Genomic DNA, 23637 nt, shown 5'->3' on the forward strand with positions numbered 1-23637 from the left:
TCCCACTGGAAGATGCGGAGAACTTGGCCACGGATCGAATACGTTGGAGGACACTTTGTTGCCCAATGTGCCCAGCACAGGACTTGATGATGATGTTGGGAGTTTATCCATAACTGTGGGATATATTTCTGTAAAGAGTGTTGCATAATTAAATGTTAAAAGCATTTTTATGTTATACGTTCACTGATATGTTGGCATTTCTATGAATAAAAGTATGTCTTTAATAGCAAGCAATAATCATATGAACTCGTTTAAAAATAACATGATTTACATGCAAACGGGACAGTTATCAGCAGTGTAACTGATCTGATTACGACAAAATAATCGCGTATCTGATGTCATGTGACAAGTCAGATTAGCTTTTCCACTCTTGCAAACAGAGGTAGGTTATGAGGTGTGGAGAGACATCATGTATCATTGGACATTGGAACATGAACAGACAGGGACCAATTTGTAATCATTTTAATGAATACAATGCAATTAATATAAACTTTCTGACAGTGTGTGGGACATCAGACTACTTTCCAAGAAGGGGCGCAACTGATTTACAAATGTCGCGATAAATATGTACAGGAATTGAGGCAGTAGCCAATGACAGCACTAGGAGTAAAAGCTGCAGGATTATGTACGAGTATACAAATATGTACAAGTATCGTACGAATTTGACAACTTGTTAAATCTTGTGAATTATTAAGACTTTGAGACTGTTCATACTGATTGGGCTTTGGGTTTTGTAAGAACAGGTTTAAGAAACAACAAATGCTTGATAAAATGTTTGATTTAGGGTTAAAACCAACACATACGTACCATTGCGAATATTTGTCTTTGCAGCGGTCCGTCTCCTCCGTTTACTTGTCCTCAAACAATAATGGGCTGACTGAGTTCGAAAGGCCCTTTTGGTCTTTTCAGCTGAAAACAGAGAAAATAAAATATCATTATGTATAATATATAGGATTATTTAAAGGAAAAAGTACTGATTTTCCTTACAAATATTGGATGTTACATTATTAAGCATTAAAAGCATGGTAGGTGTTGTGGTTAATATGCATAATTTACTACAATTATCACTTTAAAACTACCAATACTGAGGTAAAAGCATGGTAAGTTTTGTGATTGCTGTCCTTTACTACCCATCACAGTAAAACTAAGGTTACTGAGGTAAAAGCATGGTTAGTGTTGTGGTTACTGTGCATTTACAATAAGTACCACATTAAAACTACCAATAGTGTGGTAAAAGCATGGTAAGTTGTGTGATTACTGTCTTTTTACTACACTTATCACAGTAAAACTAATGTTACTGTGGTAAAAGCATGGTGTTGTTTTTACTGTGCTTCTACTACACATACAACTTTGGAACTAATTGTACAACTTAAAAACCTGATATGAATATGATTAACTGATTGAAGGTCTACTCTAGGCCTACTGTATAGCACATCACGTGACAGACAGTGTTTAATCACCATAGAAACCATTTTCATAGAAAGCAATGAAACGCAAAGCCTCCGTTGAGATGACAGATATAATGCAGTGACTGCCCCACTAACACAGAACGTTTAGGGAACGTTAGGGAACGTTAGTTTATGGTTCTCTAAAGGTTAGTTTGAACCAAACCAAAAACGAACGTTTAGGGAACGTTCCCTCAGGGTTATAACGTTCCCTAAACGTTAAGGGAACCAACCAACTAAAACGTTCTCCTGTGGTTGCACTGTACCTCCACACAACGTTCCCGTTTGGTTGTTTTTGGTTGTTTTTGGTCATGTTTATTTAAACAAGCTCCATTTAAGTTTTTGACGTAGCATATAAAAGGTTTGCAGTCAGTTGATTTAATTCACTCAAAAATGATTGGTCTTATGAAATCCAAGTAAAATAAGCAGATTATCAAAAGAATATATTTAATTTTAGACTGATCAATTTAGCAAACAATACTTTTGTGCCTGATTTCGTTTTTTTAAAACTGTATTAGTTGAAAATACTTCAAACAAGAATCTATCAATCGAACGATTTTCACAAATAAGAAAATTCACTTCCAACAAAGTAGCTAAGTTCAGTGTACAAATTCAACCGTTACACCCCCACGCCAGTAGGGGCAAGTGCCTCTGTTTTCAGGTGACCGACTGAAATCCTGTCCTGTGTACTGACTTCCGTGTTCTGCGATTTACACCAAAGTCCTTCTGGATACACAACTAGCCTGGGAATCTGTCTTCTTTCAGTGGCTTTCGTGTAAATGGACGCTCAAGATAAATTGTTTGAGCACAGGTATGGAGCCCTTAACGTTATAGTGCTAGTTCATTTTTTCGTCTCTTTAGAAATACACACGTTGCACCCATTGTTTGTGATTTTCACGTAGGATAATAATAGTTCGGTAAAATATTTGTCGAATACTTTTCTGCTATCACTGTTAGAATACATTCAGAACATGTTTAATTTATTCCTGTACCGTTGGCATTTTACACTCACTTATTTGCATGTATGCAAAGCAAGGCTTCTGATTAGGTGGCAATGGCGTCAATGCGTCTCTATTCAGTCATTTTCAGACATTCCAATGCCTTGTTAAATGTGCTAACGTTATAGCATTGTGTGTCTGATCGCTCCTCTATTAGCTTTAGAAACTGGTCAGACAATAACAGCTATAGTCTACATAATCCTATTACTGAAATTGACAATCTAAAACAGTGAAATTAAAAAAGCCATTTCACTACATGCTAATCTTGAGCAATTTCATTTTCAAAGAACAAAGACCTTTTCTCACACCAAACAACGACGTACGACGTCATCAGAAAGCGCATTTTGGGAAATGTGTGGATCCGTCCGTTCGCATTTCTGTGTTTCTATGCATGTAGACATTGTGGTACGTGTATGTTTTTACGTATGTTTGCCTGAACCATGTTTGTACAACTAAACGTAGCACAATTTGTGTGTATATATTATAAAATAATCTGTATAGTGGATGTAATGTCCGTCCGTAATGCTCGAACCATGATGCAGTAAGTTATCTGTCTGCTTACTCGAGCACATACGGATGTGTAATGTCACACACTGTAGCATACTTTTACGTTTAAACAGTGCATTAAAAAAACAAACTCCATATCTAATGTTTAAGAAAGAAATAACAAATATTCGTGGTCGGGGATAGCAACACTCCATTTTAGTTTAAAATTACCCTCTAAAATGCTGATTGGCCAGGTTTGCTGACGTCAAGGCATGTGACGCAACACGGACGTCCCTGATTGGCTGGAGGAAATGGATAAGTTACGTAGAACTCAGTAGACCGTTCACTATCAGGAAGTCTTGGAACAACGACCAACAACAGCAACCATCGAGCTTCACATTCTCAAAAAGTAAGTGAAATACGTTACAGTTTCATGGTTGTAATGCAAGGGTTTGGGGTTTAACTTTAAGCCGTCTTTCTCGTGGGGCTTTGTTATATTGCGGTACTGCGCATGTTCATATGACTGTTCTGGGTCCTGTAACGTTAGCCATGGTATTATCTTATGATACAGCCGAGGGATGTATGTAATGTTATGTATGCTGAAAAGCCTGTTACATGGATGTAACGTTAACGCCATTAACGGTAGCGTTTCCCAAAACTGCCGGGGCTATTGGTTCAAGGTATAATGGAGCTAGGTAGCGAACGTTAACTTAATATCTTATATGTCCCTAAGACTATAAGAGCCGATGTGGGTTTAACGTTAGGGTTTAACACTTATCTTACGATACATCTGAGAGCTGTATGCTGTAAAGCCTATAACGGATATATTGTAACGTTAATGTATTATGTATTGTAATATTGTATGTTGTATTAAGAGAAGCTCTGTTCACGAAACTGCAGGCTAACCTGACTTTACTAGCTAGTAGAGCGACAAAGATTTCATCTCCTTGGTTGTCTAAATATATCCATCGTTTATTTAAATAAGCATGTAAACGACCAGTAACAACATTAGTGAATATTTTAGACAATGAAACGCCGAGTTCATGAGTTCGCTATGTTTACCGTGGATGTTTACCGTGGATGTAAGAGACACGAGAGACAAGCTCATGAACGCGCATGTTTTCCAGTTTTGTCGAGAGTAACGCTTTAAATAGACTGCATAAAATTGTTTTATTTATATAGCGCCTTTCCAGGGCTCAAGGACGCTTTAAAATAAACAAACAACAATAAAGGCAACGAAATTATTTCATGCACAAACTATAGTACATTTACACGCCTGACCAAACAGTGGTTATTATTAAAGCAAACCTGTACGCACTGAATTGACTGTGATATGAACGATGTAAATTCTGAGTGAGTATATATTATTCTAATGTTTTTTCTGTGCATTGTCCCTGATCAAAAAAAAAAAAAAACTTAAACTTAATTGACAAAGAAAGCAGACAATTGTGCTTTGCATATATATATTACGCTTTGCGTATATATTGGGATTTGTTTGAGTCTTTGTTTCATTTCACCAGGAACTCCTAGGTTACATTCAATTTGTATACAATGAGTTCAAGGACAGAGCGGCAGGCCTACACAAAGCGATGGAAGAGGGCACGACGAGAACAAGCACGACTGGTAAAGACGGAGCAAGAATTGTCACGCCTTCGCCAACATCAAGAACCACAGCTACAATTGCAAGATGAGTGTGAAGAGGAGCCAGAGCTCATGGCAATGCCAGCAAGTTCTGTCAGCAGCTCTGAGGAGGACAGCAGCAGTGTTGCTTCTGCAACTTGGCAGTGTTTTTCAGACCTGGAAATGTGGGACACGCCCATGGACAAACCTATGGATGAGACCAGTGACTCCTGCAGTGAGGAACACAACACACAAGGTTCACTCAGGAACTTCTTACAACACTGGGCCTTACAACACCAGATTCAACACTCTGCTCTTGATGATCTTCTTGTGGGACTGAAAGGAAGTGGACATCCAGAGTTACCGTCAACAGCCAGAACCCTTCTATCAACCCCGAGAGATATCAGGTCAACCACAGTATCGGGAATGGAGTATGTCCACTTTGGTTTAAGGAGAACTCTGGAAGGACAACTCAACCAGTACCCAGGGGAGGCGCTGAAAAAAATAAACACACTGGAGTTGTCTCTCAACATTGACGGACTTCCGCTATTCAAAAGTAGCAAGATCAGTCTGTGGCCTGTCTTGTGTGCCATCCATCTGACTCCAACTCGTATTTTTCCTGTAACTCTAACTTCTGGTCCTTCAAAACCTAAGGATTTGGATTTTCTCAATGATGTGGTTGCAGAAGTGCAGGATCTGCTTGTAAATGGAATTCAAGGAAAGAAGGTTTTGATGCGTTGTGTTGTATGTGATGCTCCAGCCAAGGCAATGGTCAAAGCAATCAAACTGTGCACTGGATACAATGGATGTGACAAATGCACACAGAAAGGGCTATGGGTGGATGGCCGTGTAACATACCCTGAGGTTCAAAACACCCTGCGAACCAATGAGATGTTTAGAAGAGAGATGGCTGCTAAGGAAACAGAGGGGCTTACAGTTTCCCCGTTTCTGCAACTTCCCATTGATATGATCAAAATGTTTTCCATTGACTACATGCACCAAGCTTGTTTAGGTGTAATGAGGAAACTGCTGGTGGAATGGGTGAGGGGGAACAGGCAGGTCAGACTGTCTGCTGGACAAGTTCAAGAAGTCAGCAGAAGATTAGCTTGTTTGAGAAAATCTATTCCAAGTTGCTTTACCAGGAAGCCACGGGACTTGGAAGAAGTGGACCGATGGAAGGCTACAGAGCTGCGTCAGTTTGCCCTGTACACAGGAAAAATTGTGCTCAAGGACATTCTGTCAAGCCCGCTGTATAAGCATTTCATGACTTTCAGCGTGGCACTGAATATTTTGGTTTCACCCAATCTGGCACGCAAACACGCCGACTACAGCAGAAGTCTGATGGTGTACTTTGTGTCAAAGACAGCAGAGCTGTATGGCAGGCACTTCATGGTGTATAATGTTCATGCCATGCTCCATTTAACAGATGAGGCAGAAACTTTTGGATGCCTGGATGCATGCAGTGCCTTTCGGTTTGAGAACTACTTAGGACAACTGAAACGTCTGGTCCGATCGGGAAGAAGACCACTAATTCAAGTGGCAAAAAGGCTCTCGGAGATTGAACGGTGTCAGAGCCGCACCATTCCAGCACAAAGAAGGAACATCTCAAGACCAAACAATGCATACATCTTGGAAGGTGACACATGCTGTGAGGTCATTGAGGAGAGGAAGGACATGGTTTTGTGCAATGTGTTTGAGAAGCTGGAGCCTCTGTTCACAGATCCTTGTGATTCAAGAATCACTGGGTGCTTCAGGGTGAAAAAGAGGGACTGTTTTGTGAAGCTGGTGCCAGCATGTGAACTCACAAGACAGGCTATTATGATTGAGGAGCCACAGACCAACATTTTCTTGACAGTCCTGCATGATTTTTAGGACATATGCAAACAACTTTAGCCCCATATCTGTCAACAGCACAACCATGAACCATGACAGGGTACATAATGTACATGCATATCTCTATATGGTTCATACTGAATATTCTTATATTTCTGTTTTTCTAATATTACTGTTCACTGAAATTAAATTTTTTTTTTCATTGTGTGTATTTGCTGTATACACTTGAAATTAATCTTAATGCAATCTATGTTGTTCTCTTTGCCATGCCAATAATGCTGTTGTCTCTTAACAGATGAAGAACTTCACGATTGTTGAGTTTTCAGACAGTGCTATGGAGGTTGTGCCATCTTCATGGGTGGACAGATCTACAGGGGTATGGAGTTGTTGTGTAGATTTCTTTTTCTTCATCATTTCTTTTACCATTCTAAATGTTCTCCTCACCACATTGTAAGAAATTATCTGAAATAAAGTACATTTTTCCAAAAGGCCATCCTCTGCTACTGGACTGCACATAATGTGAGGGCCCAAGTCAGCGCCTGCCATTTGCCCAACAAAAGCTGGGCCAAATATGCAGTCAAGAAAATCTGGCTGTGTACAGGTGACTTATTGGTGCTATACTATATATAAATAAATACGTTTTCTCTGTATGGAAATACTGCTTTGTTCGGCTACTGTCTCACAAAAACTTTGTTCTCTTAATGTAGATTCCTACGACAAAGCCATGAAAAAATGTCGGCGACTGATGGACACTTCCAGCATTGAGACGGAAGACGATGCGAGTGTCCACAAAAGGCAGTGTAAACGCCCAAGGAGGTTCATGACGGATTCTTCAAGTGATGGTAAAACCTTAAGTACAGACATTATTTACACAATGAAAATTTTCTTTTAGCAATCTGTAAAAAAAATTTGGTCTTTTATTTCAGATGAATCTGTTCCACAAATGAGAAAGAGTGTGAGAACGGAGTGTGTGTCTGGAAGCCCTGTCTGTAAGTTAACATTTAAGAAACCTGAGTCATATTTCCTACCATGGAACTACTGACATTCAACCTAGTGCATATCATGTGACTATTCTGATGTGTTTGTCTCTTCCTGCCTGTTTTCAGGTCCGCAGCTGCCTCCACCACCTGCATGTAAGTTTTTTTTTTTTTTTTTTTCTTCCTCCTCCATTTGCAAGAAACCTACCATAAATGAAGTGACCAATATTCATATCTACTTTCTTTTTAGATGAGTCAACACCACACAGAAAACCAGCCGGTCGCCCAGAATTGGATGGGTCTATTATGACGCAAGCTGAGGGTACAGTGGCTTTGTATTTTCCATTTCCAATTAAATACTATTTCATGACAAGGAACTTGAGAGTAACTTGACTTTTTTGTTGTTGTAAACAGCAGAACTCATCACACAGAGGGAGGTGAGACATCACACAGAGGGAGGTGGCTCAGCCATGGAGACGGAAATGAGAGGTAAGAAGACTCACTTAAAGGAACACACCGACTTTTTGGGACTTTAGCTTATTCACCGTATCCCCCAGAGTTAGATAAGTCCATACATACCCTCTTCATCTCTGTGCGTGCCGTAACTCTGTCTGACGCACCCACCACTAGCCTAGCTTAGCACAAATACTGGAAGTAAATAGTTCCAGCTAGCATACTGCTCCCTATAAGTGACAAATAATGGCAACATTTTCCTATTTACATGTTGTGATTTGTATAGTCACAGCGTGTACAAATAACAAGGTCACATGTGAGACAGCCATCTTCTAATCATATACATACTCTGAACTATATTCTCAGAAGGCCGAAGCACTGCTACTTCTGCGGAGTGATTTACTCCAACTCTGAGCGAACTCTCTGCTCCTCACCACGGGGGTTCTCAGGGGCTACAAGCAAATCACTCCCCAGAAGTAGCAGTGCTTCGCCTTCTGAGAATATAGAATATAGACTTAGCTAACTCTGGGGGATACGGTGAATAAGCTAAAGTCCCAAAAAGTCGGCGTGTTCCTTAAGTTGTTCACATATTCAAGTAATGTATAACAACTAAAACTAACATAATTAATTTTTCCATAGCCATGTGGACATCCATTACCCGTATGGCACAGCGAATGGAAAAGATGGAGCAGAGGCTGGATGAGGTGCTCATGCTCTTAAGGAGCTCCCAGTCCCAGTCACCTCCCTCTGCTCCTGTCGATGATATGTTGCTGTCGCCCTGCTCGACAGTCACAGAGCTGGAGGAGTTTGACAGGAGTCTCGGGCAACAGGAGAGGAGGGAAAAAATGGTAATTAAGTTGCCATAGTCCTGCCCTAAGATTAACACTAAATAATTGCATAACTTCAAATATCATTATAACTGAACTGACGGCTCTTACAAAATGAGATTGCACAAGCTCTCCACTTTGTTCTACATGTATAATTTGTATTTCTATGTTTTACAGCAACTTTTCCTGACAACTCTTGGAGGTTCGACCAGAGGTACTGCCATCCGTCGCATGCTACGGCGAGTGGCAACCAATGACGTCCTCAAACAGTTTAGTCTGCGGGGCAGAAAGGCAAAGAAGGCCTTCCAGGACCTGACAATCTGCAGGGTTATAACAGGCAGGTGTTATTTTATTGTTCACATCAGTATTATGCTTAGCTTGGAGGTTTTAATTTGACTTGTAACTTTACTTCATTTTGACTTCTACTCTAGCGGCCTTCCAGAAAAACTTCCCGGGGGTGACTGCAGCAGAGACGGAGGACTTGATTGGGCAAGTGCTGAAGTTTGCCCCACACAGACGGTAAATTAGAATACTTCTATGTGATGTTCATAATTATCAAAGTAATGGGAAAACTATCAATATTTGTCATAATAAAAAAAACAGGGTTGTTAGTAAGGCAATTTGGTAAGGCAACGTTGCGTTTGTCAACGTGTTCATTCTCAGTATGACATATCAAACTTTTGTTTATTTTTTAGGCCAGCTGAGAAGGACTGAGAAGGGCTGATCGGTCAAGACAATGGAGCTCTTTTTTTATTTATTTTTTATTAAACAATTGTATTTTTGCCACTTTGGCCATTCACTTTATTGTCCCTTTTCAATGTGAAATTTGTCTTGGACTCAAAGCTGCATTTATACACAACATATATACATACACACAACAACATATGCACAACAACAAATGCACATTACATTATCATTCCAATATGCATCTTGCACTCTTCATCACACTCTTTGTACTTAAATTTCTGTTTTATTTGTATAGTTGTAAAACTGATTCTATTCTTGTATATATATTTTTTTAGGCCTTTTATATTTTTTGTATTTTGTAATTTTATATTGTCTATATTAAAGTTTTAAATCCCATCAAGTTTGCCTGTTCATTCATTCCTGCTAACATATAAATTCATTTCTGCTTGTATAATAATTAATTCCTGCTTATGCACAGACAGTTTAAAGTAATAATAAAATTGGTACCATTGTTAGATTTTTAAAGGTTAGTGGAATGTAAAAAATAACCTTAGGAACGTTCCCTAAAGGTTGCAACGTTAGGGGAACGTTCTAGGAACGTTCCCTAAAGGTTGCAACGTTAGAGGAACGTTCTAGGAACGTTCCCTAAAGGTTGCAATGTAACCAAAAACGAACGTTCCCGGAACGTTAAGAAAACTTTCCATGGGAACCAAAACCTAACCTTAAGGGAACGTTCCCGCAACCAAAAACGAACGTTCCCGCAACCAAAAACGAACGTTCCCAGAACGTTCTGGGAACCATAAATTGTTACCTGGGTGAACTTGAGCTAATCTGATTAATTTCGACACACAGAAAATACATTATATCAAACATTATTAGGACAGCGTATTTACGACTACTTACCAACATCTGGCACACGTGAACTGATGCCAAATATCGCGAGGTGTTCGGAATGAGACTTCTTCAGCGCGATTTCCTACTAATAAAATATTTTTTTTAAATATCAATAAACAGCAAAGCAATCCAGCTTCCCTGGCAATAAGAACGAAATAATATAATTAAAATAAATACATAAACCATGATAAGATCTCGTGAATAAATGTTGATTAAACAGCCCGATAGGGAGATAGAATCGTGCTTTGATCACGAAAGATGCTTCCCATTGAAATACATTAGTTTTAAAAAACGTGCTGGAATTACGAAAATAACGAAATAAACGTGCCCGTGCCACGAATCAATAGATTAAATTACGTGACCATATCACGAACTGCCGTGAGACTGGGTTGAGATAATACACTTTTGATGCAACCTGCACTTTATGGCATGTTATTTACAATTAAAGGAAAATGTATTATAATTACATTTATATTCAATGCAATATAGCTGACTTCTAGACTACTTTTTGGACCTATACTTAAGTACATCTTTATTTGTAATTTGATAATTACTTCTGTTGTTTGTGAAATGGTTAAATTCTGCACGCTGAATGACGAGCATTTCAACTAAAATATACTTTAATGCCATTTCTATTGAAACATATGTATTTAAATATATTTGTAATTACATATTTATATGATGAAGTTGTAATTTAGTACATTTGAAACATTACCTTTAAATATCAGTAACACAAAAAAGTGGCTTCTTAAATTAAGTACAATCAACTTGGATTTTTAAGTCATTTAAACTTCAATGACATTAAACTGAGTTAAAAAATGAGTTGAATCTTGTATAACATAAAAAAGATGAAAATTGCTTAACTTATTTTGATGAGTTAAAGCAATGTAAAAACATGTCATGACTAATTGATCATTTATTTTTTTACAGTGTACAGTTCAAATTATAATCCAGTATTTTACATATACGCTCATCAAAATAAGTGCACTTCTTTAAAACACGATTATTATTACAAAGTGCAGTTTATGTAAGCGTGTTGTTAAGAAGCATAATCATGAAAGTGAACTCACTTAAATGGCGTTTTATCTCATTAATATTATCATATGCAAGTATAGTTTTTAAAAATATATATCAGAAAATATTTTTTATATTTAAAGTACAGAACTATAAGTGCACATTCACACAATTAATCAAATAAGCACACTTCTTTTTTCACTACAATGCTTACATTAATATATTCGAAACTATTTAACCTGTTAGCCTTCAGCGCCACTTTTGAAAAATCCCCAGAAATAGCATACCCAACCTAAAAAAGATTCAATTAATTTACCCTTTGTCCTAAAAGCTCAAGTATGGTCTCATTTGAAAGCTGACACCTGCCACTTTATTGGAAATGTAGAATGAATTATTGTCATAATGAAAAAAAAATTATGAATAGCTTCAAAGTTGTGTAAGTTATTAGAAATTTATTTTTATGAAACATCTTCATGAAAATTAAATTGAAGTTGGCCCGTCAGCACTCTAGAAATGCACTCCAGCTAAAGACACATGTCTGACCATGTTATATTTAAAATTTGAAGGTGATAAGTCTAAAACTCTGTATTTTGTTAAATGTTTTTCAAGATCATCTCAAATGACTTTATTTTGAATTGACTCTAAAATGCAAACTTGTGTTTATTGTCATCTATTAGCATCTATTCAGTCTATTGTCTCTATTGTTTTGTGGTGCAAACGAGCCCCATTCAGTGTCACTCTCTCCTGCACACATTTACACCTTTCCAGCCGGCTTATGGCCATAAATATTATTTTCCTTTGTCTCCATTATAATCGCTAACGACTGGCTAATCACGGTGTTTCACCCCCTAATTTCTTTCATAATCTTCACTTCACATTTGAAACTGTATCAAATGCCTTTCTTAAATAAAGAAATATTTCAGTAAGCATTCCGATTTAGAAAAAAAATCATAAAAAATAACAGCTAGATGGCAGGTGCAACTAGAGAGCTAGCTAGCATGTTAGCTTAGCACACCATCAATACACGACAATTTATGAGATTAAAACCCTGTTTGAGCTCCAAATTTACTTTATAGTGCAAGTCGAGTGTTTTAAATAATCTTCTATGAGCTTATTTGGCTTCAGAAAAGAAAATCAGACAGAAAATATATGATTTGATATTATTCTGCACTATTGTAAAGTCTATACCGATTAGCATTAGATTATACATATAATCTATTATTATAAAAATACCTGACATGGCTCGAAGAACACAGGTAAATCAAATATCATTGCAATCATGTTTATTGTCTTCAAAACATCTTTATCTGCATGTTATAGCGATCTCTGAAAGCTAACGTTAGCTGTTTATGTCAGTGACGTCCTGGAAGGTCACAGGTTATTTCTTCTTCGTGAGCTTTCATATTTGGAAAAAACTGTGCATAGAGCGCCCTCATTCTGCTGTATGGATTGAAAACACAGTACATCAGAGTATCCAGCGCTCTTTATGTATACATCGACGCATTTGGATATAAATTCAATAAATATTATTCCTGTCTATAGAAATATGATGTAAACCTATGATAATATATCAATATTTCTCCAAATCTGCACATTTTTGAGCCAAAAGCCCTGAGGAACGTTGTTTTGTCACGCGTTCTCAAGACAACAGCACCGGAGTTTTTTTCTGAATGGAGCAGCTGACGCTTATAATTCATATTAAAGGTATCGACTCATTTTTTCATTACATAAATCCTGACACAAATTAAGACATAACTGTCACTATAAGTTTCTCAGAATACAATAGTGGTCAAATACTGAAACGTGAGACTTATATATTTTTAATGATGTATAGTTTGTCAAGGTAATAACATTAAATCTGATAGTAACTTTGAACTATTTAAAAAAAAAAACGCTTCAGAGCGTCCTCGCTCTGGTGAAGGTTAACAGGTTTAACGTTGAAACTAGTCAAATATAAACTAACTTGTAGTGTATTGCAAATAGTTTTGCAATGTGATATGAAAACTTCACTGGCCTACAATAATGCACTGCGGCTCTTGAATGCTAAACTGACACAAAAAGGCTACAGATTGCAAGCTCAGGTTTCTCTCCGCAAGGCACTTGATTGCTCACAGAGACGTTTCTGAAGCTGTCAGAGGCTTTTTGTACAGCTGCCAATTATCACGGCGCACAGTGTTTTTCAACAATACTGTGGCGACACATCATTTGTCGAAAAGTCACACGCTTTCAGAAGTTAATTGGATTTTAAAAACCAATATAAAATTCCATCGCTATAATCGCTCCTTAAAGATTTTTCTTTCATCAGAGTTGGCTGCTAATTGCGTGAGCCTGAATGGAAGTGGGCGGATGAAATTGCCTTGAGTCCGTATCATAATACTGCGAACTATAGACAGGAAAAGTATGACAGGTTGAGAACAGATTTGTGATTTGTCGCTATAGTGGACGTTGAGACGAGGAAGAGAACGCTTTAAGGTGCCGAAAAATTCAAATGTGATTAAAATCACATGGATGTCTAGAATGTTACAATAAAACATGTGCTTTGAAAATTCTGTCCTTATGTCTCCTTTATGTAATTCCAAACCTGTGTGCATTTATTTAATCTGTGCAACATAAAAGAAGATATTTCGAAAATGGTCAAAAAATTTTGGGTGTTTTTGTCCACATAATGAAAGTCAGTGTCTAATGTTGTTTTGCAACTCATCAATTTGCATTTAATGGACAAAAACAGTTGAAACACTTTACAACAAGGCTCCATTTGTTAGTTAACTACATCATTTAACGTGAACTAACAGTGAAAAATACTTCTAAAACGTTTATTAATGAGTTAGTGAATTTCAATATTTACTAATACATTATCAAAAGTTTTAATGGACCTGAGCTAACGTGAACTAACAATGAACAGTTGTATTTTTAGATAAATCAAAACTTTCAAATGTGTTGGTTATATTAATTGATGCATTAACGAATGGGACCTCATTGTAAAGTGTTACCAAACGTTGATTAAAATTTCTTCTTTTATGTTCGTCAGAAAAAAAAAAGCTTTGGAATGACATGAGAGTAACCGAATTTTACGTTTATTTTTTAACCCTGTGTCTGAGTTTGTGAAATATTATTTCTGCACCAATTTGCTCAATCAGAAATGTCAGTAATTATGAACACAATCATTCTAATTGTGGGTAGTACTGGTGATTGTTATTTCACAAATAAGTGCTCAGGACTAACCACTGGAACTGCAAATTGCAGCCCTGCAATGTTATTGAAACTAGACTCACAACATGAATTTCAATTATTCAGAACAATCTAGGGCCTGATAAACAGCACATTTCTCTCCGTGCCTCATGTCCTTCACCAAGAACAGTGCAATTACATCTCTGCTGGGAATAGGGGGGCTGACAGAATACAAGAGGCCAGTAATCAGAAGAGGAGAGGTCCGTCTTTCGATAACAAATTACACACCATAGCAACACTGCATGCTTCCAACATCCCTGAAGTCAAAATGTAGACCATCTCTTCCGCATTTGGCCTACTTAACTGTACACATGCTTATATTACACATGGTATACACACACACACACACACACACACACACACACACACACACACACACACACACACACACACACACACACACACACACACACACACACACACACACACACACACACACAGACACATTCTGAAAGGTCAGTAGTGTCAGCATTGTATCTCACTGCACAGACGCTGTTTGTCTCATATGTGAGATCATATGAGATATTGAGATGGATGAGCCTTTGAAATGTCATAGTGATAAGACTGTTTTCTAACAAAAACAAGGAAAAAGAAGAATTGTTGTCAATAGACTTTAAAGGAATAGTTCATTCAAAAATGACAACTCTGTCATCATTTATTCACTCTCATGTCTTTTAAATGTGATTGAAGGATACGTTTGACTTTGTTTTCCAATGAACATGAAAGGAGTGTGAGGAGAATGAAGAGTGGTGACCACTGTTGTCAAACTAGATTTTCAGAAAAATAATGACTTTATTTTTTAGTCTAGACAGAGGACGTTTAGATTTGAGGAGACTTGGAATGTAGAGGAAAATTCATAAACACATATTTTTATGTTGCTTTAATGTTGTTTTTTGTTCTTTTTAAGCGGTTTTATTTTAGTATTATTTATTTATTGCACTAGTATATTTATTAATATATATATTACAATTTTTTATCTAATATTTATTATTTATTTTAGCTTTATTTCAATTAATGGAATTTTAGTTTTAATAGTTTGGTATAAAATGCCAAGATTGTTGTAGAACTTGACAGTCACTTTCACTGTATAGAAAAGAGCAGCTCAGGCATTTTACTAAACTTCTCCTTTTGTGTTATTGTCAGGGTTATTTTTAGCTCTGTTTCACAGGTCTTTGGTTCCATTTTCGGTTCCATGGTTTCATTTTCAGTCAGTACTTTGTTCCCGTTTTGCTGTGTTTTGTGTTCCCTAGTTAGTTTCCTTGGTTGTTATTAGATCCATGCACCGTTTCTGTTCAGATGATTACCTCTCCCTGTGTGTTTAAGCCCTGAGTTCTTTCTGTTCAGTGTTCGGTCTCGTTTACATGTTTAAAGTCCCCATGAAATCAAAATGAAAGTTTTTTGGCTTTAAGTATGAATATGTTTGCCCTGAAGTTATCCATAAGCTAGTGCTCCAAAACAATGACAGGATTCGTATTTAGAACATATAGGCATTCAAAACTAGGCATTCCCCCATAATGGATCAATGATTTCGATGACATCAGCTTCTCATCATGTTTTCTGTCCAATCAAATGCTCTCTAGAATTTAAAGTGTCCCGCTCTACAATATAAATAGACGCTGAAGATGCAACTGAAATCGGTCATTTGTTCATACATTGACTAGTATTTCTACATGGTGAATGGCACATAGCGCACGATATAGGGGATGTGGAACGATTCAGTCAGTGTAAATATGCTTTTCATTGGGGAGAATGACGTCTGGTTTCACGTTAGTGTCACAATACTAAACAGATTGCTGTATTAAAGCGATATGGAGGAGATTAGGAGGAGAAACGGTTAGAGATTACGTGGAAACTGCGGCTTTACCGAGCTCAACAGCTCTGGCCAAGCTGTGATATAAACTTAACTCTATTGGCTATTTAAAAAAAGGGGAGGAGCTGTTTGATATGTCCCGCCCTATCTTCCTGTTTCAGTGGAAATCAAGCGTAATTTTTTCCTCTCGTGATAAGTCATTCCAAAAATCTTGGTAACAGATGTTGGTAATTTTACGTATATCTCAGCCACCGCACTAGTCATTACTTTTAATCGAAGGAAACGTAGGCATGTTATCCAAGCATTAATTGCAAGGGAAGCCCCTTATACTTGGGAGCGGAGGTGTTTCTGGGTGATTCTCCCTCAAATCTGCTTCGAGGTCTTGATAAATTGTGGCATTTCTTTGTTGTTTAGAATCCAGTATTCCTGTAATTCTAGTCTTTTATGAGTTTAAAGGGGTGGTATAATGCCCTTTTCACTAGATGTAAAATAAGTCTGATGTCCCCAGAGTGTGTATGTAAAGTTTTTAGCTCAAAATACCCCACAGATTGTTTTATATAGCATGTTAAAGTTGTCACTATTTGAGGGTGAGCAAATATGCACCGTTTTTGTGTGTGCCCCTTTAATGCAAATGAGCTGCTGCTCCCGGCACAGAGGGCGGAGCTTCAACAGCTTGTGTCCTTTCACCTCACACAGACATGCACTGAACATTTCACAAACTTTTAACCTTTTATGTTCAAACCGGAGTCAGACAAAGATGGAGGGACTCAAGAAGTGACAACATGTAGAAGCAACAAGACATTTCTGAATGGTTAGTTGATGAATTTATGTAACTTATGTGGAGTTAACTATATCTTCTAGTCGTTGATTAGCATATGTCATGATAATCTATAAATCGTGTCCCCGGGGCGGGGTTTATGTAAACTCTAGGGTTGGTGATGTCACTAACCCGGGAGGAATGTCGTGTAGTCCCTACCAGCTGTTTGTTGTAGTCCTTAAAAAACGATTTCTTTAAAAGCAAATATCTCCCTTTGCTTTGAACTTTGAGCATTGTAACTTTGCAGATGTTGTTTATGATCAAACAGCAACATTACACAAACAAAACTTAGAAAAGTGAAATCATAATCAACCACCGTTCTTTAAAGAACGATTGACCTTTACGTACGCCAGGTGACCAGTAAATGCGAAAAAACTGTTTCCATTGCAGTTTTGCTAAATATTCCTTTTTCGAATTGCCTGAATAACCACCTCATGCGAGCATAAAATCTTTTTCGCAACATATGGGAGTTTTGCTAAATTGACGTGTTTTCATTTGCCGTATTTCCAAAATCGCGATTTAAATTTGCGCAACTTTGAGAGTAACGGAGACGCAGCTACATTAAATATTGCTGTGCGTTTCAGTGGTCTTCAAGTGTGGTTAGACTTATTATATCTCCTGTGGTTTTCTTGAAGTGATCGTTGAGTTAATTCAACGATCTTCCTTGAATCTCTTTGTGCCGTGCGTGTTGTTAAGCCACACCGAATCGTGACAGACAGTTGTATATGTCATGCATACAATATTAATAATACAAATAATAAAATAATATAAATAATTTTCTTTTTATTTCTTTACTTATCTCTAGTAGGCCTATTTTTTTGCTCTATACATACAGTATTTGCATATATCCTGTGCATAAACTCACGACGAATTTGTGCATCTGTCAGCGGTCCCACACGTGCTGCAAATTGATATTCCATTATTTCTCATATTATCTTAGATGAAAGGCTTTCTAATTCTACACAGAAAGAGTCAAACAAAGGAAAAGCAGCCCAGGGTCAGTAATGCCGCAAGCAGCGGGACTCCACCTCCTCCTCCACCTGTCACTCAGGAACCTCTCCGTCCAAAGCCCAATTAAATCTCTCCCCTCCACGTGAGCTGACCCCGCTCGCATGAATATGTATGAGAGCCAATGCAAATAAAGCGCTTCACCGCTGTGCGTGTAAGGGCTCCGAGGAAGAGCATAACAAAGGGAAGGCCCACACCGAGGCACGGATGCCATCACTTCCCAGAATCATCACAGGCTGAACGGAACACGAAACCTGCCGAGACGTCCTGGCCGGCACCACGTGCGTGTGTGTGTTTGACCATTATCTGTACTACAAAAGCCTTTTTATGGCTCACTAGACAGCTGGCGTGCAGGAAAAGGGACATCAAATAGCGTTAAACTTTTTAATGTGCTTGGTAAATATGGATCTGAAGGGACATCTTTTACTTAGGAGGGAAGAAAAGCCTTGAATTATATATGAACTCTGAGTATCGTTGAGTGGACTGGTACGGTTAAAGAACAATAGGATACAGAACTGCTAACTATTGTTTTAAAAATCATTAGCAGCCTTATATTAGCAATAACCGCCACAGATAATACATTTCGCTCTCTGTGAAGGAATTAAACCTAAAACTGTTCGGCTGCATGTGTATCCGCCGCTCGATTTCAAAGCCGCTGTTTGGAGGTCAGAATTAATACCCAAATAAAATAAGTAATAAGGGTGATGGCTTCATAGATAGTGACATTTAGTGCAGGAAAAGTGGCAAGTCGTCACAGCGTACAGGGGTGTGCTTGTAAATAATTAATCTTTGCTCTTCATGTCTACTTGTCAGTACAGACTGGGGGCTTGTATCCTGGCAACGCGCCATGGTTTCCACATGCTGCAGGGAGAGAGAGGCCCTCAGGGGGGAGCCAATCATCTCTCTGCCTGAAGCTGAAACACACACACACACACATGCACGCATATATGCAAGTGCAGGCTTACTCGCGCAGAGAGACGACTATGTATGTACATATGCTACCGTAAACCGGATACATACACACACACACTCGCACGCTAAGTGTTATGTTCTGTTTCCTTCTGGCTTTATTCCTTAGACGTCTTCATTTCACAGCCCGGCATATCTCAGACCCGCGTCATTCATATTTTAGCATGGCTGCTTAGCTTACACCTGCCTTGTACACGAAAATACAGACACTTTGATCTAGTTAGTCCCTTTAAATGACTTGACATATACTACATTATGAATTAAGGGCTTATAATAAAGAAAAATAAAACCACACTTATTTTTCAGTCATAAAGGAAATCTTTAGGAAATGCTGTAAAAAAAACAAGTATTTATTATGGAAACAATATACTTTAAAAGAATACCCTTTTTTGGACACGTAATTACATGTTAAATGCAATAGTTAATAGTTAAACTATTAGTTTAATTTAATTACATTCAATGCAATTAGCTGAACTTTCAAGTGCTTTTTTGACACATTTCATGTGCAATTTCATACTTATTTTTTATTATCTTTGAAATGTGGTTAAAGTGTACTACCAAGTGTACTGAAAATGAGTAAACTAAAATATACTTGAAGGTCATTTCTATTGAAACTTGAATGTTACGCATTTAAATATATTCGTAATTAGACACATTTGTAATGATGATGTTTGACTTTAAATGCAAAGTAACACTACAGATAAAATTATTATCAATTACTTCACAACAAGTGCGTTAGTATTTTAGTCAACACAAAATATCATAGTAAGTGTACTTATTTAAACCTTGACAAAAGATTATTAAAAAATAAGGAATTAAAAATAAAAATAAAATTATATTCAGGTTAAACCCCTTTAGGTAACGGTATTCTTGTTACAGTGTAATTATACATTTAGGTCCTGAGTAATATTACATATTACTTTATAACATATAAAAGGTTAGATTCATTATTATTTGCACTGAAAAAAAGTTGCTGCCTTAAATTTTTAGGTTGAAGTCATTTCAACTGAAATTACATTAAAATGATTTTTTTAAATGAGTTGAATCATGTATAACTTGTATAATAAATAAAGAGAGCTGAATATTGCTTAACTTATTTTGATGAGTTAAAGCAATATAAAAAAACTTTATTTATATATGATTTTGTTTCAGTGTAATTTTGCATAATTCACTACAATTAATACTATAGTAGCCTATATATGTAAAAAGTGGACACTGAAAATAAAGTCTCTTAAAATGTGAAGTACGCTACAAGTGCACATTCAATACAATTAAGCACACTTTTTTTTTAAAGGGCTTAGTTGTGAAAGCCTCCTTGACATAAACATCTTATTACAAAGCGGTCACAAAATAAGTTCTTTGGCCTTTTACACCGAGTGTGTATTAGGTCATTGTGTTGAATTCACCCTCCCGTGTCAATGCCAACCATAAGACGTTCTCAAAGGGGTCAAACGTCCCAGTAACAGTGTTGCGTAACATTCCAAGAACAAACAGAAGCCATATCCCACTGACGTAACCACATGACCTGTTTTTAATAACCAGTCTTTAGTGTCAGATAACCAAAACTCACTTTGCGCACATTCACCATTCAGTCCCAGGATTCTAATTAGGCAGCGAGAGCTGCTTCTGTCTCTCCAGAGTCTCAGACAACAGAAACTTCCAACTCGGTGCTGCAATAGGCAATTAAATGTTATTATTTTAGCCTTCAAAAATGAATAATTAGCACATAAGAGAGAGGTTTGAAGATTAATGTTATAATGAGACAGAAAATCAGGTGCATTAGTGCAGCCCCTCCAAATGAAAACGATGTTCATTTTTCTTTTCACTAAATACATGGTCAATAATGCTTATATGGACAAGACAATGATGTGTGGTTTTGATCTTGTCAAGAGGACTTTTTGCTGGAAGAGGGGAGAGATGGTCAGTGGATTTTCAAAACGATATAATAAAACAGACATTTTCACATTTCTATTCTGTGGCGCTGATTGTAAGGTTAGATGTGCGTATGTATGAGAGCATTAAGTGCTTCTGCCTCAGGGCTGTGTGTGTGTGTGTGTATGTATGTGTGTGTGTTTTTGAGGACCCAGCAAAGGCCTGCCTCCAGGGTCAGCCTCATTAAAATTCTAATGGCTTCTCCGCTACATGCAAATGGCTCTAATGGCAAAGCTAAGTGAGAGAGAGAGAGAGACAAAGAGAGAGAAAGAGAGCGAGCAAGAGAGAGAGAGAGAGAGAGAGAGAGAGAGAGATAATTCAAAATTAGATTCATGTTTTTTTTTTTAGCAAACATCAAGAGGGACAGTGTCTGTCTCAGCTCATGTGTATGTGTACAAGTGGCATATTGTTGTTCAGTCAAAGCGTTCATCTCTAAGCCGTGAAGACAGTTTGATTATGCTGCTTAAATGATACTGGAACACTGATGGAAGAACCATACCCATATTTCATTTCAAGAGTTGCGTTTTAAATGCTCCTTAATGTTGAATCATAATGCTGCAAAGGCCTTCATTTTTCACATACATTGGTTTTCCAATAAGCAAATATGCAGACGAAAACAATTCCTATGTTTGGTAACACTTTACAGTAAGGTTCACTTAAACTAACTAAACTAACAATGGAAAATACTTCTAATTTGAACATTTACTAATACGTTTATTAAATTAATTATTTTTACTATTTAATGGACCTGAGCGAACAACTACAATGAAAGTGAACAATGAACATTTTTATTTTATACAAAGATGAATCAAAACTAACAAATGTATTAGTTTTTATTAGTTAATGAATTAACTATTCCATTAACTAATAGAGCCTTATTGTAAAGAGTTGCCCTTCGTTTTATAGATGTTTGGTCTGCACATAAATATTCCCAAAAACTTGCTTTATTCACTTTATTTACACTGATAATAATAATAAAAAAGGTGTATAATGAATTTTTACTCAGACGTTCCTAGTAAATTTCACACACAATTACAAAGACACAGTGAGTAACACATTGAATTAAATGTGAAATGTTGAAGTAGAAAGACTTTTCTTGTAAAACACTCCAATAACCTTCAAAAAATATATATTTGTTACAGTGTACTCACCTGCATAGTGTTTTGTCTTCTGCTAAAAAAAAAGCCATAAGTTTCCATTCAATGAAAGTCAATAGGGTCCAACATTTTTACTTTGATTGTTTCAAAATATTACAGAAGAAAGTAAGTCATAGGTTTGGAATGAAATGAGGGTGAGTATTTCATTTTTGTAATTTTTGGGTGAACTATTCCTTGAAGTAAAAAACGATCCAGGCATGCATTGTATTTTTGAACTTTCCCACAAAGAATGATTTCATTAATTGGCAATCAAGCACAGCCCGTGCAATTGTCTGCTCGCCGACTCAACATGGCTGAAATTCTCAGTTACCACAGCGATAAAACGCCTGGTGATGGCATTTCATTCAGAGAATTAAATGAGAAAACAAACCACAAAGCAAGGGCTGTTTATTCAAGTTTATGCACGGGGAGATGCTGAGCGAGAGAGAATAGTATGGAGAGCGAGAGTTTAAAATACATTCTTCCCAGTGTGTGTGATCCCTGCAGTGAAAGCATATCTCTAGCTGCCAGCGCTCCGCTATTGAACTCTATGTCAGAGCGCTGGAGTTCTCTTGTGCTTGCAGCTGTGGGGCTGAAGTGTTGTTTCCCAGCAAGTGAGCCAAACACTGTCCCTCAGCTTAAAGACCCCCCAAACACACACACACACACACACACACACACACACACACACACACACACACACACACACACACACACACACACACACACACACACACACACACACACACACACACACACACACACACACACACACACACACACACACACACACACACACACACACACACACAGAGAGAGCACAATGGATCCAGAAAGGGCTCTCATCTGAAGAGTGCTGGCTTCTGTCTTTGAGTGTCAATTCTGTGTTCTTTTTCCCAGGCTGGATTCCTCTAGTTGTGAGACGGTTGAAGGGTCTCAGGCCTTGATTTTCATCTTCATGTCAGCTTGTATTACTCATTTCTGTTTGTGAAGGGCAGACTGATGGACTTGAGTGACGTTTCAGAGCTCTTAGCTTGTGACTCTGGATTTAGACTCACAATAAACCAAAACATTAACTGTAGTCCCATTGTAAAATGCTGATTTTTACTTTTATATTCGTCAGACACTCTAGAGTCAATATGAAATCCATTTGCAATTCATTTTACTTGTGTTTTTGTTGTTGTTGTTGTGTAAAACAGAATATTTAATGAGAAGTATTCAGTGAGTAAAAACAAAATGTATTGCCACACTAAGTTGTTGTAGGAACAGCTTCTAGAAAACCTCTTAAGGTGTGAGAGTATGCAAATGTGTAAGTAATGCATACTTTGCTAAATGCACATAAGATACAATGTACAAAAAACAATATCACTGGTTTGGGGGCATGCAGCTATAGGGTTGAATTAATGCACTGTAAACAAATATGGTGACAATGCTTCAGGTAATATGGAATGGCAAATTGGTGACTGTATCATTTAAAATGGGTAACCAAATCAAATAGCGTTA

The 23637-nt window shown here is 37.4% G+C and overlaps 1 protein-coding gene and 1 long non-coding RNA gene across 5 annotated transcripts; one reads left to right on the forward strand and one right to left on the reverse strand.

Moving 5' to 3' along the window:
• On the reverse strand, positions 1 to 10358 carry LOC307006223. The gene is made up of 3 exons (XR_013799418.1): positions 10230 to 10358; positions 808 to 909; positions 1 to 128 (listed from the first exon to the last, which is right to left on the reverse strand). It is a non-coding gene; the product is annotated as an uncharacterized lncRNA (long non-coding RNA).
• On the forward strand, positions 2130 to 9724 carry LOC307006222 (uncharacterized protein). 4 transcript variants are annotated; one of them, XM_079626982.1, is made up of 14 exons: positions 2130 to 2256; positions 3184 to 3338; positions 4450 to 6482; positions 6678 to 6758; positions 6872 to 6983; positions 7090 to 7224; positions 7309 to 7371; positions 7489 to 7515; positions 7610 to 7681; positions 7774 to 7848; positions 8452 to 8660; positions 8817 to 8976; positions 9071 to 9158; positions 9335 to 9724. In XM_079626982.1, exons 3-14 carry the CDS (start codon positions 6411 to 6413, stop codon positions 9351 to 9353), a joined length of 1113 nt encoding a protein of 370 aa, XP_079483108.1. In that variant the 5' UTR covers positions 2130 to 2256; positions 3184 to 3338; positions 4450 to 6410; the 3' UTR covers positions 9354 to 9724. The 4 variants fall into 4 exon arrangements, with proteins under 4 accessions (XP_079483108.1, XP_079483109.1, XP_079483110.1 ...); XM_079626983.1 differs by having other exon boundaries at positions 2144 to 2256; positions 7777 to 7848; positions 9335 to 9721; XM_079626984.1 differs by lacking the exon at positions 4450 to 6482 and having other exon boundaries at positions 2144 to 2256.
• Positions 10359 to 23637: the final 13279 nt, after the last annotated feature.

This window comes from Phoxinus phoxinus (assembly GCF_949152265.1).
Source record: "Phoxinus phoxinus genome assembly, chromosome: 10".
In the NCBI taxonomy this organism is placed as follows: Eukaryota; Metazoa; Chordata; class Actinopteri; order Cypriniformes; family Leuciscidae; genus Phoxinus; species Phoxinus phoxinus.